This window comes from Protopterus annectens, chromosome 1.part0, assembly GCF_019279795.1.
Source record: "Protopterus annectens isolate FY-2018-M chromosome 1.part0, PAN1.0, whole genome shotgun sequence".
NCBI lineage: Eukaryota > Metazoa > Chordata > Ceratodontiformes > Protopteridae > Protopterus > Protopterus annectens.
The window spans coordinates 609,614,908-609,637,737 of NC_056725.1; the positions used below are offsets into that span (position 1 = coordinate 609,614,908).

The window sequence follows — 22,830 nt, forward strand, 5'->3', positions numbered from 1 at the left end:
TAATTTAATTTCAGTTATTGTTCTGAAGTTTTGCTGGACTGAAGTTAATCTCCTGTGTTCTAGTTACCACTGTTAAAATATATACATTTAAACAGTTAGAACAGGGCATGTACATTTCTGCTCTGTTCCGGTAGGGCACATTGTGGATACATCTTTAAGCTCAGTACTTTACAAAATATAATTTTTTTAACACACGTGTCTATACAGGCCAGGCTGATATACACATGACGTACAGTTCTAATACATTTATAACATAAGCAGCTTATACAGATCATGTTGATATTCACAAATGACATATAATAATTTACAAAATTCCAGATAGCTGGGCTGGGAGTATCCCCCTTTGTTACAAGGAGTACTGATTTAGTGGTTTATAGATTAGGATTTCCAGGAGGATCCCTTAGCATGTGGCTTCTCTTTCAGATCTGGAGAGAAAGTGAAAGATTTTCCAGATCCACTGCAGTGGTGGTGCTGCGGTAGCTTTGTCGCCTCCCAGTAAGACGTTGCCCTGTTCGATTCTCAGCTAAAGTGTCTTCTGTGTGGAGACATGCGTGAATGGGCGTACCTTCATTGAAGGTTGTGCGTCAGAGCTGGCAACTCCGCACGTAAAAATCTACTGCCAATCATTAGCGGACCGGAGTTCCGCTGTGGCGACCCCTAACCGGGAAAAGCAGAAAGACACAACAACAACAGGGTTTGATGTACCTCTGATTTAATTGTTTTGAATATGAAGTTGGAAATTATGATTCTGGTTTACATGTAGCCCTTGGTATTTAAAGGAAGTGGAAGCTTCTAGGGGTTTTCAGTGGTGGTCTGGAATAGTCAGCAAGCAGTTTTTTGAGTCACTTTAAATCCTAGATTCTTGTTGGAAAATTATACAAACAACTGTGAATCTCTTCTTAAAGATCTAGTTTTGTCTGCATTCAGTCTAAATCATCTGTGAACATCCATACAATTCAGTAAATATTTACTTCCATTAGAATAACTGGGAAAGAATGGTTTTGAACATGCAAACAAAAGCAGCTATAGTTAACTTTGAACTTAACACCACTCTAAGTATTCAGCTGCTGTACCACCTTTATCTTGTATCCAACCGGTGGATACATTGTTATAAGAAAAGCGCAGTCCGGGTCTGAACTGTCTGCAAACACAAGCAGCTAAAGTTAACTTTGAACCTAACACCACTCTAAGTATTCAGCTGCTGTACAACCTTTATCTTGTATCCAACCGGTGGATACAGTGTTATAAGAAAAGTGCAGTCCGGGTCTGAACTGTCTGCAAACACAAGCAGCTAAAGTTAACTTTGAACCTAACACCACTCTAAGTATTCAGCTGCTATTCCACCTTTATCTTGTATCCAACCGGTTGATACATTGTTATAAGAAAAGCGCAGTCCGGGTCTGAACTGTCTGCAAACACAAACAGCTAAAGTTAACTTTGAGTATGTGTCTATCTGTTTGAGATAATATTCATTATCCCCTGGACAGCACTCTGCTTTGGCTTGTAAGCAGCCCCCCCCCCCAAACACACACACACACACACACACACACACACACACACACACACACACACACACACAATCTTCCATTTTCTCTTTTATTCCCTTCCATTAGCAAATAGTATCTATAACTGATCAAATACTGTGTGTTTGTTAATTTCATCTGAGACCACAGTAGCCTACTGATACAGGTTATCCTGTTTTTCCACCTAAGAAATGACTTACAGCTTCAGAGCAGTCCTTGGTCAATTCTGAAACACAAACTTGTCTTTGCTTGGATCTTCGCTCATTAGCAGCAGTACAAAAGAACTGCCTGCTCACACCTTTGTTCTCCCCCTTCCCTGTTTATTACCTTAAGCCAATCCCAAAGTTAATAAATATTACCTGTGGCAGGCACCATTTTATAACTACAACCAGTCTGCTACAGGCCCCATGAGAAGCTCAGTGTCTCTCCAGTAAATATTTTACAACTGTATATGCTTATTTATGTTGAATTGTATTAGACATCTAATATGATTTATTACTGGAAGTTACTATGGCATGCTAGCATTGAGTTTCTCTGCACCAAGTTGTTTTAGTATAATAGTATGGTCTATTTGCATAGCTGCACCTTGTTAAGTAATGTTATTCATGTATTGTGTGTAGACAACTCATACTGGTGTCTAATTACTTCTATATAATTGTGCTGTTACTGGTAGATGAATCACATTAGAGACCCAGGACAGAGTGCTGTTCGTTATATTTTTATCTGTGACTACATACCTGTCAGCTGAGGTCCCTTCTCACTGATGTGTTTTTCCAATTGGCTCAGTATCTGCATATACTAGTAGTTGATTCAAGACATATTTTCCTGTATGCAGTAGCTATTTGCTCAGTTTGCTTTTGTAATCTTTATAATATATCTTTACAATCTCAAAAGTGCTTATTCCTCTCTGTACTCTTCTTTTCTACACCTAACACCACTCTAAGTATTCAGCTGCTGTGCCACAATTATCTTGTATCCAACCGATGGATACATTGTTATAAGAAAAGTGCAGTCCAGGTCTGAACTGTCTGCAAACACAAGCAGCTAAAGTTAACTTTGAGTATGTGTCTACCTGTTTGAGCTAATATTAATTATCCCCTGGAGAGCACTCTGCTTTGGCTTGTAAGCAGCCCCCCCCCACCACACACACACACAGACACAGACACAGACACAGACACAGACACAGACACAGACACAGACACAGACACAGACACAGACACAGACACAGACACACACACACACACACACACACACACACACACACACACACACCTTCCATTTTCTCTTTTATTCCATTCTGTTAGCAAATAGTATCTATAACTGATCAAATATTGTGAGTTTGTTAATTTAAATTGAGACCACAGTAGCCTACTGATACAGGTTATCCTGTTTTTCCACCTAAGAAATTACTTACAGTTTCAGAGCAGTCCTTGGTCAATTCTGATTGTTTCTTAAACACAAACTTGTCTTTACTTGGATCTTGGCTCATTAGCAGCAGTACAAAAGAACTGCCTGCTCACACCCTTGTCCTCTCCCTCCCCCTTCCCTGTTTATTACCTTAAGCCAATCCCAAAGTTAATAAATATTACCTGTGGCAGGCACCATTTTTAAAACTACAACCACTCTGCTACAGGCCCCATGAGGAGCTCAGTGTCTCTTCAGTAAGTGTTTTACAACTGTATATGCCCATTTATGTTGAATTGTGTTAGACATCTAACATGATTTATGCTTTATTACTGGAAGTTACTATGGCAGGCTAGCATTGTGTTTGTCTGCGCCAAGTTGTTTTAGTATAATAGTATGGTCTATTTGCATAGCTGCACCTTATCTAATGTTATTCATGTATATGTGTTGTGTGCAGACAGCTCATACTGGTGTCTAACTATTTCTATATAATTGTGCTGTTACTGGTAGATGAATCACATTAGAGACCCAGGACAGAGTGCTGCTCACTATATTTTTATCTGTGACTACATACCTTTCAGCTGAGGTCCCTTCTCACTGATGTGTTTTTCCAATTGGCTCAGTATCTGCATATACTAGTAGTTGATTCAAGACATATTTTCCTGTATGCAGTAGCTATTTGCTCAGTCTGTTTTTGTAATCTTTATAATTTATCTTTACCATCTCAAATGTGCTTACTCCCCTCTGTACTCTTCTTTTCTAGACCTAACACCACTCTAAGTATTCAGCTGCTATACCACCTTTATCTTGTATCCAACCGGTTGATACATTGTTATAAGAAAAGCGCAGTCCGGGTCTGAACTGTCTGCAAACACAAGCAGCTAAAGTTAACTTTGAGTATGTGTCTACCTGTTTGAGATAATATTCATTATCCCCTGGAGAGCACTCTGCTTTGGCTTGTAAGCAACCCCCCCCCACACACACACACACACAAACACAAACACAAATACTCATCTTCCATTTTCTCTTTTATTCCATTCTGTTAGAAAATAGTATCTATAACTGATCAAATACTGTGTGTTTGTTAATTTAAATTGAGACCACAGTAGCCTACTGATACAGGTTGTCCTATTTTTCCACCTAAGGAATGACTTACAGTTTCAGAGCAGTCCTTAGTCAGTTCTGATTGTTTCTTAAACACAAACTTGTCTTTGCTTGGATCTTGGCTCATTAGCAGCAGTACAAAAGAACTGCCTGCTCACACCCTTGTTCTCCCCCTCCACCTTTCCTGTTTATTACCTTAAGCCAATCCCAAAGTTAATAAATATTACCTGTGGCAGGCACCATTTGTAAAACTACAACCAGTCTGCTACAGGCCCCGTGAGGAGCTCAGTGTCTCTCCAGTCAATGTTTTACAACTGTATATGCCCATTTATGTTGAATTGCACTCTGCTTTGGCTTGTAAGCACCACCCCCCACATACACACACACACACACACACACACACACACACACACACACACACCTTCCATTTTCTCTTTTATTCCCTTCTGTTAGCAAACAGTATCTATAACAGATCAAATACTGTGTGTTTGTTACCTTAAGCCAATCTCAAAGTTAATAAATATTACCTGTGTCAGGCACCATTTTTAAAACTATAACCACCCTTTGAGCACTTTAAACTCAGCCCTGCCATAAAACTTACTAAAACTGCTTGAACTGGGGCACAGCTAATTTATAGTTTGTGGAAATACAGGCTGCCTACCTGAGTCTCCACATTCACTATCATATGTTCTTACATCAGTTTACTCTGTTACCTGATTGTTTCCAGCCCCCTCGTAAGAGCAACTAACAGGGTCTCTGCCCACTCTGCTCCCCACTCGCCCCCAGTGGTCCTACCTTTATTACACACGCAAACCCCTCCCATATTTCCAAAAGTCAACCACAGCACTAAACCCAACACTACCTCCTCCATCTTCCCACTACTATCCCTCCTCCTCAGCTATGTATAAGCATACCATACATATACTCACTGCATGCACTCTCCTTGCATATCTTACATCCTACCAAAACTCCATCATTCCCCCACTCAACCACTACCACTGTACTCTACTCACACCACCACTCATGTCTCACCCTCACTCAGCTCCCCTCCCACTAACTCAAGAACCATCCCTATGCACCCCCACATATTCTATCAACTATATTACTCAAACAAAAAGCATCCCTACAACTTAACATAGTAACCCTCCCACCATACCTATTACCCACAGAGCACAATCATAAAGTTTCCCTAATAAACAAATATATTCAAAAACTGAGAAAACTAATAACCTCATGCATATCAAAACTAGCCCTAAGTGGAGACATCCACCCCAACCCTGGCCCTGCCATCTCCAACCTCACTTCTGTTAATCAGACTAGAAACCACAACTTCTCCCAAATCACAAATAGAAAGCCAAGTGACCTCCTCCTACTAAGCCTAAATATTAGAAGTATACCAGCAAGGTCCATGAACTCCATGCCACCATAGACTTGTACTCCCCAGATATGGTCATCCTGACAGAAACCTGGCTAAAACCTCACATTACCAGTGAGCAAATCCTCCCTACCGGTTAAGGCATACTAAGAGTAGACCGGCTAAACAAGAAAGGAGGCGGTATAGCTATAATATTTAAACAGCATCTAAACATCCAGATCTTAAAATCATCAGCTCCACAAATAGGCAATGAAGAAATAATATATACCAACCTCAAAATAAACCAAATTAAAACCATCAGCATAATTGGCCAAAACATCCCTCCACTAGAAAAACTCCCCAGCTGAACTACCCACCATCTCCCCCAAGAAACTATAATTTTAGGTGATTTCAATATTGACTGGCAATCCTGTTCTGGCAACCATCCAACACATCATCTAAACCTTCATGGTTTCACCCAACTAGTCCAGTCACCAACCAGGATAAATAAAAACTCCAACAAGCACACTACCCTGGATTGGATACTAGTCAGTAAGAGCCCCCAGTCATATATAGCAGGCTGCTTATCGGATAGCCTCAGTGATCACTCACCAACATTCCTACTCAAAAAACATCTATACCAAGTTAAACCTGTCATCTACCATCAAATATGTAAAAAAACTAAACTTTAACCCACTCACATTCATCTCATCCCTCAAAGAATATAACTGGCATCCTCCATCCTCTAAAGTACCCCAGTCTTGATGATGCAGTTGAATTTTTTAATACTACCTTCCTGAGCATCCTTAATTACCACTCCCCCATAAGACTTTTCATAACCAAAGCACCCATGGCTACAGAAAACCAATATGTCAGAAATGAAAAACAGGGATAAAGCCTGGGAGCACTGGCACAAAACCAAAACCCCCTCAACTAGGCAAAAATTCCTAGAACTACACAACAGAGTAAAAAATGCTAATAAAACAGGACAAATTCCAATACTAGACTCCTCCCAACACAACCCCAAACAATTCTGGCCCTCCATAAACTCCATCTTCCACCCAGGTAAAGTCAGTACCCCACCTCCTAACATCCTTCACTCCTCCAAAAATATTGCTACCTCATTCAACACACACTTCACACAAACCATACTATCACTAGCTAGACAACACAACCCCCCTCCACTCCAACCCACACCTTCAACTAGTAATCTCCCCACTGCCTTCTCTTTTTCTCCTGTACCTACCTCCAACATAAAAAGCTCTTAACTAAACTTAAGCCCACCAAATTAGCAGCAGACAATCTCCCAAGTGAATACCTACAAATCACAGCTTTTGCTCTAGCCTACCCAGTATCCATCTTGATTAACCGATATCTGTCAGAAAATTACGTTCCCACACTATGGAAAGTATCACATATAATTCCCCTCCACAAAGGCGGCCCCTCTACAGAACTAACCAATTACTGCCCCATAGCTATTCTCTCTCCACTCTCCAAAATACTAGAGAGATGCATTCACTCTCAGGTCTCAGACTACCTCCTTACTAACAACCTCCTTTCCAGTACTCAACGTGGTTTCCGACCAAAGCATAGCACCACCACTGCCTTACTCTCCTTTACTAACACTATCCTTCAGCATAAAAACAATGGCCATCTCTCCTCTGCTACTTTCCTAGACCTATCTAAAGCATTTGACATGGTCCCACGCAAACAACTTATCTCTGTCCTCAATAACCTATCCTTCTCACAATCAGTCACCAACTGGTTTCAGAGTTACCTGTCTGACAGCCAACAATCCGTTGTATGGCAGAATGACATATCTCCCCAACTACCTGTCTCCATAGGGGTTCCCCAAGGATCCATCCTTGGACCCCTACTCTTCTCTGTTTTCAACAATAATTTAGCCTCTGCCACCAAACATGGCACACTCATACAATACGCAGATGACTCAACCATCATCTGCTCATCCCAGTCCCTACCCAAACTGCAAAAAGTCACACAGGAAGCCTTTTCCTCTGTTGAAACTTGGTTATCCGATGCCCAATTAATACTCAACCCAAACAAAACTAAACTACTCATCTTCCAACCCACCAAACATACTCAAAACAACTCTCACTTTAACATCACAGCAAAAGACACCACTATACACCCAACAGAACACACCAAATTGCTAGGAATTGAAATAGACAACAAACTAAAATTTGACATTCACATATCCATGACCATAAAAAAGTCCACAAAAAACTAGGAGCGTTATACAGAAATAAGCAACTTCTCACCAAAGCAGCAAAGATTTCAGTAGCCCATTCCCACCTTATCTCCACCCTACTTTATGCCTTTCCAATATATACCAACCTAAGGCAATGTGATCCAAACAAGCTCGAGACCTACTACAACAAAATCACAAAATTCGCCACAGGGGTATCCTACCATAGTCACCACTGTCTCTCCCTTGCTGAACTTCAACTCCCTCACTTCCTTCAATGGTATCAACTCGCACTTGCCCACAAACTAGTAAACCATCCAATAAAAGTCCCATCGCTCCAGAATCTACTCCAACCCTATCGCACCACCAGACCACTACGATCCAGCAACAAAAATCACTTACAGGTCACTAAAGCCAATAACTCTGCTGGAGAAGCACTATTCTCTTGCGCCATGGCCAAATTATGGAACTCCCTCCCACCCACAATTACCTCTGTACCATCATGCACCCACTTCAAAACTTTACTAAAAGCACACCTAAAAACATGCTGGCTATGCCCTTGCAACTCCCCCACTAATATCACCCACCCCATTCACCCACTGCCTTTCTTTCCACCCCATTAACTACCTTGATTACAGCAAGTGCAGATGCTCATAAAACTAACTACTTATAATACAGCAGGAACTTCTTATTGTAACAATTGTTAATGTCTGTTATGTGCTTCACAGATGATAAAGATTCTAGTTGTCTACTGATGTACTATGTTCTTCATCTGTAACTATGTTTGTAATTTTTAATTGCTATGTTGATCAAATTGTTAACTGCTATGTAAATCCGATGTAACTACTGTCTGTATATTTTAACTGTGGAGCTTTTCTCCCCGGGCCTCAGCTGAAAATGGACCTACATGCAGTCGCACACTCCCGGTCAACAAATGTAAATAAATAAATTAATAAATAAATAAATAAAATAAATGTTCTGCCTGATATTCTGTATGAAATTCAGAATAAGAGGAAGACAGGAAAATTATAAAACAGTCCTATGGGTAATTTCTAGATGGCAGCAAACCTGGGGTGTTCTCCCCGAGGACAGATAATAGAAAAAAAAATAACTGTGCACTTGATATTAGTTAAGGCTTCCCCTGGTAACAGAAACAAACTTCTGTGCTACTGTCTTTTAGGCAACTGGCTTCCCCAGAATCTGTCTGCCAGTCAAAAGGTAGTCTCTTAACATAGCCCATTTCCACAGCATTACTGATTCAGGAGTGAGTTCCTGTTTCTTATTTACAAACAAAACCACTAACATACTGTGAGCGTGGACATTCTGAAAGGCCTGAATTGTACAGATGATTTGCCTCATCTCCAAAATGTTGATGTGCAAACTAGCCTTTAAATGTGAATATACACCTTGGGTGGTCTCTACCTGATGATGCCCCACCGAGTTTAAAGCACAATATCTGTGATGACAACCACTACAGTAATAAGAACTTGAAATGAACTGCCCAGAGGTAAGTGTAGAGTATGAAGCCACTACTTCAACTGGAACCTGCAAGCCCACAAAACCTTAAGATACTGTTTTTATCACGAGATCTACTAAATGGGACAAATGAACTTTCAAGATCCAATGTAGAACTCTAAGGTACAGACTGATGAACAGACTCATGTATATGGATGCATCCATTAGACTAAACACTCTGACACTTGTATGAGACTAAATAATTTGATGTAGCAAGATTTGTACTAGAAGGAACCTGTCATTGGGAAGACAGGTTCTGCAAGACAGTCTCTAAGGTGTGCATTAGAAAAGTCATATTTTAAGAAGTCTTGACAGTTTGCAGGTTCAATGTAATCCTCAAAGACTGATAGAGGCTCAGCTTTCCAAGATGGCTGCACGTTGATCAACAGCTTAATTTAAGTTCTCATAGTGCGAAAAAAGAAACTGATAGCTAAGGGCCAGGACTTATACCTGTTTTAGTAAAAATCAGTTACTGGCTAGTAAATGCCTGGATCCCAGCAAAGAACAAACCAGAGAACCTGAAAGAAATAACAACTAGAAAAGATGAAAGAAAAAGATTGGGAAGAATCCTGCAGCTATTCGGCAAAAAGCAGTGTACGCTACAACTTTGGTACAAGAGATGCCTTCCAGTAATTTAGAGGGGAAAAATAAGTCAAATGTGTTCACAGCTCATTAAAATAACTGAGTATATGCCATCAAATAACAAAAGGCTGAAAAAATGGAAAAAGCTTTAAACGGCTATTCAAATGAAATGATAAAACTGCAAAAATAAGACATCAAAATGAAGAAAAGACTGGCTGAGTATGAGACTGCTTAAGAAAATCTGTTTAAAAAAATTGTAGATTTAGAGGACAGAGCACACAGAGAAAACCTTAGATTTTCTGCTGTACCACAGAAACTGAAAGGAACAGACTGTATTAATTTCATGTCAGCAGAAGTAAGTAATTGTACTAGTATTCCTCAGCAGAATTTGTTAATTGAAAGGGCACATCATGTATAAGCTCCAAATCTGGCCATTAGGAAGCAGCAAAGACCTGTATTAGTACAGATGCAATCATGCTAGCAGAAAGAGTTGACTGTGAAAAAATCTGTGGCAGAAGGGAAAAATATAAAAAACTGGAGACAGTAGAGTGTTTGTAGAAAATGATTATTCACTGTACCCTAGGTAGAAGAGAAGCAAATTTATCCCAGCAATCAGAGAACATCGAGAGACAAGTATGAGAGTCAAGCTCTCTTCAAAATACTTTTCCTCGATCAAAGAATCAAAATGATTATTTTTTAAGCAGAAAAAGCTAAGGAGGAAATACAAAAGTTTTTCCAACAAAAAGTGACCTGGTCAAGCATAAGGGGATTCCGCTTCTCATTCTACTGATAGAAAAGCTCATAGGGACAGTTTGCCAGTGAAACCTTTTTCCATTACTCCAAAGGAAGATACTTAAGAGACAGAAAAAAGCACAGGAACTGACTAGAAGAATCGGGAAGTACCCTGGACTTAAACTAGAGTCTGGGATTGAGAGAAGGAGAGGAACAGGAAGAAGATCAGCAACGCTGAAATTAGTGAATAAACGTGAGACCACAAAGCATCAATCACATTTGTGAAGTATGGATTTCCAAGAAAAAGAAGCTGAGAATGATTGGATTTCTGTTGACATTGTTAAACTTCTAGAGGTTGTCATACAGGAATATCCCTGACAGCATGTCATTAATGTTTGGAAGGGCACTAAATGGAAAAAAAAAGGGAGAGAAAAAAAGAGATAGTAACAGAAAGCAAAACAATTTTTGTTCTTAACAGTGTTTGTATAAAACCATATAAACTGCATGTTATACAGTAAAGTATTTTCAGTAATTGTTGTATGTGAAGACTACAGAGCTAATAACTGCCAACAGCTTTATTAAATATAGTAAGACTGAGTGCTTTCATCCTTAATAAAATGGACTTCATCAGAATAAAGAAAAGTTCATGGGAACCATATTTATACAACACCCAAATTAGATAATTAATCAAATTAACAAAGCCTAACAATATAAAAGTAACATGCCCCAACCTCTTTCCAAACCATCACCATAGAAACAACTAACAAACCATATATCTATGCCCATAGCTTGATCAAAAATCAGTCAACAACTAACAAACAATATATCCATGCTCACAGCTTGATCAAAAATCAGTCGTGTTATATAAATTCAAAAGAAAAAATTAGCAGCATCACTTTATGTTCATGGCTATTTGGAACATCAGAAAAGGTTGTCGGGGGAGTGATATAGTTAATGAAACGGAACTAGACGAGACTAAGTGGACTGTTGAACTGACAGCACATAGGTTTCCAGGACTCAATGAGATGGTCCCTTTAAAACCCACTCTCAAAAATTGGCAGGTTGGGTACTAGGACCCGATTTGTTGCCAGTTCCTATTTAACAGATGTTTATCATTATGTTTTTTATCTGAAGAAGGGCATAGCCCAAAAGCACTTATCCTGTATATTTTGCTGCCAACATTTTTATTGCTTCATTTGTCATTAAAATAGTTTAACTTACAGTGGTGGTTGCTGCTACTTTTTTCTTTTGACGTATTTTGGTGTAGAGCAGTTCAACCTTCGGTGAGGTATTTGTATTTTGCTTTTGGATGTTATATAAATTCATAGTAAACATAAATATAAAAAAACAACCATTCTTAACTTGTAAAAGGCTCGATATTGCACAATGAGTTATTAGAGCTGTTTAATCACCACTGTTGTGAACTGCTAGAATTATTAATTAAAGACTATGAAAGACAAACATGGGCTATTACTGGATTTAAATAAGCTTCACATTAGTATCCATAAAGATTTATGTTTTGAATTCAAAGTTGATCAATATAATGTTTATTTAGTTAAAATGGAAGCTAATATAAATGCGATGCAAAATAAAAAAGCTAGGAGACTGAGTAGAGAGAGAGTTGATTATGAGAATAGTAATGTATATCCCCCTCCACCCAGCAGATGAGGTCAGTCTACTCATCCCCAGGACAATACAGAACTGAACAGAGGTAATGATGGAGTGAAAGAAGGAAATGTTTCTGATGTGAATGGTTCTCATAAGGATGCCCCTTTAGGAGCTCCTCCCCTGAGATGGTCCCAGACAATAACAGATGAGAGGGAGAGACATCAGTTTCAACAAATGGAAGGGTATTATTACCATTATCAAACCCACAATTTTAGGGGGAGATCGAAATGGAGGAGGAGAGGGAGGAGAAATGCATGGGTGAACTAAGTGTTGATGTATGTCAGATTATAAACAATGACCATGGTGATTTTAAACTGTATAACTATAGTGCAGTGAAAGTTAATATACATTGGGCCAATTTATTTGAGCAGGGCTTAACTTACATCCCTGCCAGCAGAGCACAAATCAATGATGTTTTGGTACAGTTTAAACTTTTCCTAAGAAAACTCAATTGTGCATTTTATTTTAAAGGGAAAGACAGGAATGAAGCATCAGTAAACAGAAATGAAAAAAGGCATAGTACTTCTAACCCCCCCTTTTCACCCTTTGATCTTGTTATTTGAAAAGCTATGTGAGATGGACTTCAGGAATTATTATGAAATATGTTTTCAGACCACCTGTTGAAAACAATTTAAGTGTGGAAGAGATGGGCTCATTGAATGAGATTGTTAAGAACAAACAAATCAGGATTATGAAACCTGACAAGGGTGGGGGCCTTGTGGATATAGACTCAAATGATTATATTAACAGAACACTTAGCATATTATATTCTGACACCTATGAGGAGGTCTCTATTAATGAAATTAATTTTTAAGAATAAGGGTGATGTGCAGAGCTGTAGTAACTACAGAGAGATTAAATTGATCAGTCACAGCATGAAGTTATGGAAAAGAGTAGTAGAAGCTAGATTAAGAAGGGATGTGATGATTAGTGATCAGCAGTATGGTTTCATGCCAGGAAAGAGCACTACAGATGTGATGTTTGCTCTGAGAGTTGATGGAGAAGTACAGAGAAGGTCAGAAGGAATTGCATTGTGTCTTTGTGGACTTAGAGAAAGCATATGACAGGGTGCCTAGAGAGGAGTTGTGGTATTGTATGAGGAAGTCAGGAATGTCAGAGAAGTATATAAGAGTGGTACAGGATATGTACGAGGGTAGTGTGACAGCGGTGAGGTCTGTGGTGGGAGTGACAGATGCGTTTAAGGTGGAGGTGGGATTACATCAAGGATCAGCTCTTAGCCCTTTCTTATTTGTAATGGTGATGGACAGGTTGACAGATGAGATCAGACAGGAGCCCCTGTGGACTATGATGTTTGCAGATGACATTGTGATCTGTAGTGAGAGTAGGAAACAAGTGGAGGAGACCCTGGAGAGGTGGAGATATGCTCTAGAGAGAAGAGGAATGAAGGTCAGCAGGACTAAGACAGAATATATATATATATATATATATATGTGTGTGAATGAGAGGGAGGATGGAGGAATGGTGAGGATGTAGGGAGTAGAGGTGGCGAAGGTGAATGAGTTTAAATACTTGGGATCAACAGTTCAGAGTAATGATGAGTGTAGAAGAGAGGTGAAGAAGAGAGTACAGGCAGGATGGAGTGGGTGGAGAAGAGTGTCAGGAGTGATTTGTGACAGACGAGTACCAGTAAGAGTGAAAGAGAAGGTCTACAAGAGGGTAGTGAGACCAGCTATGTTATATGGGCTGGAGACAGTGGCATTGACAAAAAAGGCAGGAGTCAGAGCTGGACGTGGCAGAGTTAAAGATGTTAAGATTTTTACTGGGTGTGACGAGGGTGAACAGGATTAGAAATAAGTATATTAGAGGGTCAGCCCAGGTTGGAAGGTTTGGAGACAAAGCCAGAGAGGCAAGATTACATTGGTTTGAACATGTGCTGAGGAAGGATGCAGAGTATATTGGGGAAAAGATGCTAACGATGAAGCTGCCAGGTAACAGGAAAAGAGGAAGGCCTAAGATAAGGTTTATGGATGTGGTGAGAGAGGACATGCAGGTGGTTGGTGTGACAGAGCAAGATGCAGCGGACAGGAAGAAATAGAAACAGATGATCCACTGTGGCGATCCCTAGTGGGAGCAGCCGAAAGAAGAAGAATATTGCTTATAGGAACAGTGACCTGGCATTGGAAGAGATGCTACTGGAGGACCAGATTACCTTAGATAATTTCAGTTTTTGTTTCTCCGTAACCCAAGGACCCCCACCATTTTTGGTATCTCCAAAATCCACAAAGGCTTGGCTGACCCTCTGATGCGCCTGACTGTTGATGCTAAGTCATCTAAGACGTTTTGTATGGCTAACTGTATAGATTTCCACACTAAAGATATTTTTGAGAACAACCACTGTTTGCTCAAGGACTCGTGGGATTTTCTATATAGAATCAACCATGATTTATTTAGAGATTACATAAGATTTGTGGCTGTGGCATCCAGGATTTGTATTCAGTTACTCCGCATAATATAGGGGTTGAATGGTTTTATGACTACTTGTGGTTTAACACGCGACTGGACAAGAACTGGTTGATAATTTAAGAGTCCTTATGAGCATGGTCTTGGAGAATAACTTTTGATTTATGAAAATCAGTTGTTCATGCAGAAAACTGGGGTAGCAATGGGGATGGTATATGCCCCTATATTTGCTTTCATATTGGGAGACCCATTTTGTATTGAGTTCTGATTTTAAGAATAGTTGGATCTTTTATGGGCACTTTCTTGATGATATGATTTTTTTGTGGAGGGACAGTGATGATAGATCGTATCAGTTCTTTGATTTCCTTCAGGCCACTACAGAGTTTTTGAGGTTTACGATGGATGTGCAGGGTGACTCCATCAATTTTTTAGATGTCACCATTAGAAAAAATAAAGAAAAAATGTGTTTTGAATCCACTATATATCATAAACCGACTTACTCAAATTCGTTTCTCCAATTCGGAAATATGCATCCTTTACATCAGGAAAAGGTCCGTGTTAAAGGTAAATTTGCAAGATTAGCCAGGATGGTTACTGACAAAGTTGAATTTCAAGCTGAATGTGATAAGTTAAGGAATATGTTTTGTTTGAGGGGTTACATGGATTCCTTTTTATCTGATATTTTTAAAGAGGTAGGGGAGAAGAGAAGATTGGGCCACTTCAAGCCGCTACTTGGGAACCAGGTTATAATAGTTACTAGCCTTGGACAGAGTGAAGATGCCCCTCAGATTTATAACACGGCCTTTACCTTAACTTTTAAGAGTGATTTTTATGAAATCAGTTCCATTATTCAAAGAAATTGGAAGGTCTTTCAAATAGAACAGCATCATATGGAAGTGGTGGGAGAGAGACCCATTATTGTATATAAAAAGGGCCTATGTCTTAAAACCTTGTTGGAAAACATTACCAAGGGTGAGAAGGAGGGTAGGATGAAAAAATGTGGTCATTGTTCCCAGTGCCTCTATAGAGGGTGACACTTTTTTTGTGGATGGTTATGGGGAGTTTAAAGTGCAGAGAATGTTTTATTGTGGGAGTAAGGGAGTCATTTATTTGGCCTTATGTGGGTCTTGCAATGCATTTTATATAGGCAAGACTAAACATAGTTTTAGGAGAAGGGTTTATCAGCATCTGTATAATATAAAGAAAAAAGAGATGGGAATGCTTTATTTAAAGATTTAGATCGTTTTAAATTTACTGTCATCGGCCAGGTAGACTTGGGGCAGAGAGGTGATCCACTTGATGATTTCATGGAGCTTCAGGAGCTTAAGTGGCAGTTGAGTACTAATGCCACAGCTTTCCCAGGTTTGAATAAAGCTACCTCTATGGTTAGTATTTTAAAATTGAAAGCTGCATATTTTTTAATGTGAACAATGTTTTTTATTGCAACAATTTTAATGAGCTTTTTAGATAATAGTTATGTGACTATTTAATAGAATGAATCACAGAATGAATCACAGTTAGGAATTTTTTGTTTTTTATTTTTATGTTTACTATGAATTTAGATAACATGACTGATTTTGATCACGCTGTGGACATGGATATATGGTAGTTTTTATGATGATGATTTGGAATGAGGTTGGGGCATTGTACTTTTATACTGTTAGGCTTTATTAGTTATCTGAATAATTATCTAATTTTGGTGTTGTATAAATATGGTTGCCATGATGGCCGTGGTGGTGTAGTGGTTAGCGTTGTCTCCTCACAGCAAGAGGGTCTCCCTTCAATTCTCAGCTGGAGCACCATCTTTGCGGAGTCTGCATGTCCTCCCCACAGTCGAATGACATTTAAAGACATTTATTTACTTATTTTATTTTATTTAACATTTGTTAACTGGGAAAGTCTGACTTGGAACGAAGCCAATTTTCAGCGGAGGCTAGGGGAGAAATGCTCTAGATGCATGTCTTTGTAATGTGGGAGGAAACCGGAGCAACCAGAGGAAGCCCACATGAACGCAGGGAGGGCATACAGACTCCACACTGAAGGCACCCCAGCTAAGAATCGAACCGGAAAACCTCTTGCTGTGAGACAACAACGCAAACGCTGCACCACTGCGCCGTCCATGTGCCTCATGCGGGTAGGTGCATGCGTGAATGGGTGTGCCTCCTTTGAAGGTTGGGCATCGGGCTGGCAACTCAGCACTGTAAAATCCACTGCCAATAATTAGCGGACTGGAGTTCTGCTGTGGCGACCCCTAACCGGGAAAAGCCGAAAGAATTTATAAATATGGTTGCCATGAGTTTTTCTTTATTCTGATGAAGTCTGTTTTATAAAGGACAAAAGCACTCAATCTTATTATATTTAATAAGGCTGTTGGCGGTTATTAGCTCTGTAGTCTTCACTTTCTTTTGTTTTTCTTAGTTTGTGGAGCAATTTTCCATTTTCTTATTGTTGTATGTGATAAAGATACTAAAGTAGAACTATAACATTGTTTCTTTTTTAGTTGTAAGAAATGTAGGCATTACAATGTAAAAAGAGAAGAAAGACTGGACAAAATCCTATTTAAGTTAATAGGCTGTAATCTTGGCCTGGGGTTAGGGTGCAAAAGTGCTCTGATTATAATATATGAGAGGTTGAAATGTTTTCTTTTACATTTGCATATGTGAATGTCTGGATTAATGTCTTTAGCTTAATCTAATGACATTTATTTTGTTTAAGCAAGTGTTTTTTTTTTTAATGAGACACCACAATGCAATGAATATTTTTCTTTAGCAAAAAAATGTTCAGTATTAGTTAAGAAGTACATACTGTTCTTATGTTTCCACAAAAACAATGTATCTAAAGGTGAAGGCAATAAATTGAAGGGTCTGGATATTATTTACTAAGAGAAATGTAAAATTAAAAAGGTACAAGGAATAGGAGCTCAGTAAAAAGTAAAGTTTGAAATTATTGGATGTGACTAAGAGATATCATCTTTTCGGGTAACTAAATAATTCAATGCATTTTCTAGAACAATGTACAATTTAGTTTTATTTAAAGATAGCCAGTGTATTTTTTTCCTTAAGGCTAAAAGTTAATGTTTTCTAAAAGCATATAAGCTGTTTATCACATTGGTGAGAGAAATAAATATAAGACAAGAATAGACTGCTAGCAATTGATGTAAGTACTTTAGCACAATCAACCTTAATTTTTAGGTTAGTTAATGCATGTTGGTGAAGCTATCAATTTAGGACAACTGTTCTTATCAAGAGGATTAAACTTCATTATTTGAAGATGTACATAGTTTTTGTTTAAGTTAATAGGATATAGGGGTGTTCTGGGAGTATGTTCGTTTTTTGTTTGATGGTTTTCATTAAAACAAAAAGTCTTGTGAAATGTGACATAGGTCTAAATGGAGAAAACAAGAAATAACTGTATAAAGGATCAACCTGCCACATGGAGGCTGCATGCAATCCAAAAGCTGGAAACTGACATTTTAAAAAGTTGTCATATATAACAGATGGGAAGAATAACATCTTATCATAATGGATACACTGAACATATTATTTCAGACTATTAATGGCCTCACAGGTACAGACAAAAAGGTAAGAATTTTGAATGATATTAAGAAATGCAGAGTGCAAATAGCAATGCTACAGGAAACACATTTAGAAAGAAGTCAGCATTTGAATTTGATAAAGAAGGATTTCAGGATGGATATTCAGCAAAATATCAGGGACAAAGGAAACAAGGAGTACTTATACTAATTGCTAAAGAAGCTGCAATAGTGATAGAAGAGGGGGAAAATATAGTAATGGTAGATTTGTGGTAGCAAGGAGCTACTGGCATATATTCATATTCCACACCTAAAACTCCTATTACACAGCTTATGAACATTTTGGGAGAAATAATCAGCTATCAGCAGAGAATATTAGTTATTGGGGACTGGGACTTGATTTGCAACAGAGAAGATGTATCTGGGGGGCCTAAAAGGGAAAATATAACAAGAGAGGGTAGCTTTCTAAAGACATTTATGAAAATATTTGGTATGGAAGATGTGAATTTAATAGTAATAACTTGGAGAAAATGTACATATTATTCCCCAGGGTACAATAACTGGAATAGACTAGACTGACATTATATTTCACTGGAACATGTGCATTTAATTTAACTGAAATTCAATACACACCCAATAACTATTTCAGCTCATACACCAATAACAACTAAGATAAAACTGCAGGGTAAGGAAGTGTAAATGAGACACCGTTCCTCTCCACCACCCCTTAAAAAGAAGAAAATTAAGGAATAGGAGAGAGAGATTATTCAAGTCTTCTCTTTCAATACATACCTAGTGAGTGAGATAAAATAAAGTGGACTTTAAAATAGGGTACTAATAAAAGAAAAATAGATAGATATTAAGTAGAGAATTATTTAGGGGCAAGGTTAAAGTAAGTATTGGTAAGTAGGTATCCCACAAAACAAGAAGAGCACAAATGTAAGTGCTGCTAGAGAGAAGAAGTATAATAAAGGGTATCTGGATAATATGCATGAGTTTATAAATACTGCTGTTAAGCAATTTTTAAAATAATTAAACAATTTTAGCCTTTAGCACAGAAAGGAAAGATAAAAGGCAAAAAGAAAAAGAAAAGGATGACGACAATCCTAAAACACTAAACACAGTAGATATAAAACAAAATAGATAAGACACTCACAGTCTGATCACGCTCTCATCAAGATCAGATCTCATCAGAACAAACATTCATAACTCAACAATATACATATATATAATTCAATAACATACAATACCCTTAATACAAACAATATTACAATAAAAAACAAAAAACAAACAGAATAAAATGAAAAAGCTTTAACACAAGGTAAATGAGAAAAAATGATGAGGTATGATAAAAACAAATACATATAAATGCTAATGAAAATGAAAGAAAATGAACAGCCAAGAAAATAAATATAACTGAAACATGTGTAAAAATATATATAAAAATCCCTTAATTTTCAAACACAATAAAAAAAAGCATTAAAATATCTTAAAATAGTAAAAAAATATAAAAAATATAATAAATACATATAATAGTAAATACTCTCTCCAATTTCATTAAAAAAAAAAAAAATTTAAAGAAGAAATCTGAAAATGTATCATGGTGTATGCTATATTATCTGCTGCCACACCTTCGCCTCAATCTTCCAAGCATAAATGTCCATACTATCTACAACAAGTACCAAGATGGTAAACTTGTGAATTTTTGTGATCAGGAAATTATAATAAGATGCTTAACTAAGGGGATGTTCTTTTTTTAATTAAAATCCCTGCAAATCTATCATATATTTTTTTTTTTTTAAACTTCCTCTCAGTTTTATGTAAACAAAACATCAGTTTTTGTTTCATTCAAACATCATACTCTCTCTAAATAATTTATATTTTTCTCCATTTCTTGTAATCTAATTTTAATCTTATTACCAATCCAAAATCTTACCCTCCAAAATTGCACCAGCACAATTCAAAGTACCACACCAGAAAGGGACCCCTTTTGGTTATTTAACATAACACATACCATTTTTGTGAAACATACTATTATCGTATACACAATTTCTACTATCACTCAAATCACTTTGTAATGTCACTGTCACTATAAACCACAGGTGTAAATTAAACAAAACAGTGCCTATTTTGGCTGGTAAAAGCATAAAGAATGATGTGATTTAAAATTTTCAATTTCCATTTTTCCACTATCATTCTTATCATGTCATGTACAATAAACCATCATTCACATCATCAATAGGATGTGTCTGAATAGGTTTAGACAATAAAAGGGTGGTCTAAAATGACCCCTCTGCCCTTATCTGCTTGTTAATAACCCCAACGTCTCTCTTAATCACATCTTTTAGTGTGTAACTCTTTTTCCAAAAATTCTTCTCACATCATGCATCCAAAAAGCTCTCAAACAAACACAACAGGCCCAAACCATCCTCACGAACCACACTAACCCTCCTTGTTTGTTTTGTGCACTCTCAAATAAGGAAATTCCTATTCAGTCTTGTATATTTTTCAAGTTTTACATCCAAATAGGAAATCATTGCCTTACTGACACAATGAGCAAAACTAAGGAAGCTGGTGGTGTTGTTAATATAATCAAGAAATTCACCAACCCCCTCCTCTGCTCCATCCCACAAAATAAATGTCATCCAAAAAACGTGTGTACAGCTGACAAAAAATGTGATAGGGGGAGTTGTGAAGATATTTTTTCTCCCACACCAACATGACAATGTTTGCATACAGTCCACCACATGCGGATCCCATAGCCACACACTCTTTTTGTAAAAATATTTAATTCTCAAAAAGTATGTAATTGTTAGTTAGAACCAACTCCAATATATGTTCATATGTATTGATTGCTGTCTGAAGGAACCCCTTATCACATAGGTATTCACAGAACCATTCCATGCCCAAAGCATGGGGTATAACCATATACAAGTCTTTTACATCTATAGTGACAAATATACTAGAATCACTACATTCCATTCTGCTAATCCTGGCAAGAAAGTCCCATGAATCCTTACATAAATTTGGTTCAGGCATAACCACCTTTTAAGCTTTGCATCCAAAAATTTGGCCAGGGGGTGTGTGATAGACCCTCTTGTGTTGACAATGGGTCTCATGGGTGGTTTTAGAAGGTCTTTGTGAATTTTTGGCAACCCGAAAATAACAGGTATCTTGGGGTGTGGTACATTCAAAAAATTAAATTCATCAATTGAAATGCTACCTTTATAAACAAATCATTCAAATGGCATTTTACCTTCAGGTATGCGCCATTCAATTCGTTTAAAGAAGCTTTAACATAAGTCTCACCCATCAAAATGTCTTACATCTTATCAATATAGTCAGAGGTGTTCATAATCTAATACCTCCCCCCTTGTCAGGTTTCATAATCCTGATTCTTTTGTTGTTCCTTAACTCTTTTAATTTAGAACTTCCCCTTTGCTTAAATTTGTCACTGTTCTATCATGCTTCAGATCACATATGTCAATCATACACAGTTTATCAAATAGCTTTAGGGAAGGATGAATGGGGTGTTAAAGGTAGACACATGAAGCAGATTTATAGTAGATTCAACCATTTGAAATAAAACATTCAAGTTCAATTTCCTGATATAGTGTTTAAAATCCACTAAAGTTGTCCCTATGTCAAAATCTTTTTCCGGAACAAATGTCAAACCTCTCACAAGTAAATCACAGTCCAATGCTTCAATGTGTGTTGTCAAAAAATTAAAAACTCCAGAATTATAGTGAACAGACAGAATCACTAGTACATCCAAAACTTCTGTTGCCAAAAATAATTTCCATCCTCTGAAACTCCCCCTCTGGTTCCCCTTCCAGTTCCCTGTCAAATTGGGTGGATGAAACTCTCGCCCCCTGCTCGCATTCTGAGCCCCTTGAATATAACTGTCCTGTAACTGCATTCCATCAAACATTCTGTCTTGAAAGGGGATATTCCTCCTTGTCTAAAAAAAATCTTGCTCAGTTGGTGTATCCCTTCGTTCACCTAAACCCCAATTTTGCAATTTTGGTGATTTGGGATAAGCAATACTGTGGTCATATTCGACCCTGTCTCTCTCAGTTTTTCTTAGTTTTCTGTTCTTAATGTTCATTAACTGGTGTTCAATACTTCTAAAAACACAGTTGTAGCAAAAAATATTACTTTTGTGTGATGAATCATCTACAATCATTTTATACAATTCTGTAGCTTCCCTACTTAAACAATCAATCATTTTCTCATTATGTTTGTCCACAAGCTCCATGTATTCAAAACCATGTTGGTCAAACATCTGTATCAGTTCTTTATGCAAAACAGAATTAGCCACAAGACTGGTAGGAAACCGCCAAACACGGAGTCCTTTAGGAACCAGTTTCAGTCTAAGACACTCCTTAAATATATATGTCAAGTTGAAACGTCTTGATTTTTACAGCAAATTATCAAGTTTACTCAAGTTGTTTTCATAACTGACAGTATTTACTCGATTCTCGGTTGAGAAACTGAAATTGGAAGCAATCCACTCATTGATAGTGAGAACCTCTGTCTGTCCTCCTCCATTTATATTTTGTAATTCCTGAGATGTCTGCACACGTGGAAGTGAAAAACTAGTAGCTGCAGTCTGTGCTGTGATCCGACCAAACTCGTAGTCTTGTAGCATATGTGAAGCATTGTTTCCTTCTACTCCTCTCTGAGAATGTGCTTCCCTGATGTTAAGAACTGCTTCTGGGGGTGTCTGAGACAGATGCATCCGCTCAATGCGATCTAATCTTTGCAACATCTCTTGCATAAGCAGAGT

General features: G+C 37.9%; 1 protein-coding gene across 1 annotated transcript in view; it reads right to left on the reverse strand.

Moving 5' to 3' along the window:
* The window catches only part of SYT14 (synaptotagmin 14), a 1,344,965-nt gene that overhangs the window by 1,177,357 nt on the left and 144,778 nt on the right, over positions 1–22,830 (reverse strand). Inside the window, exon 2 of the mRNA XM_044060278.1 lies at positions 22,466–22,814. Coding sequence (XP_043916213.1) covers positions 22,466–22,814 — 349 coding nt within the window. The remainder of the gene's footprint in view (positions 1–22,465; positions 22,815–22,830) is intronic.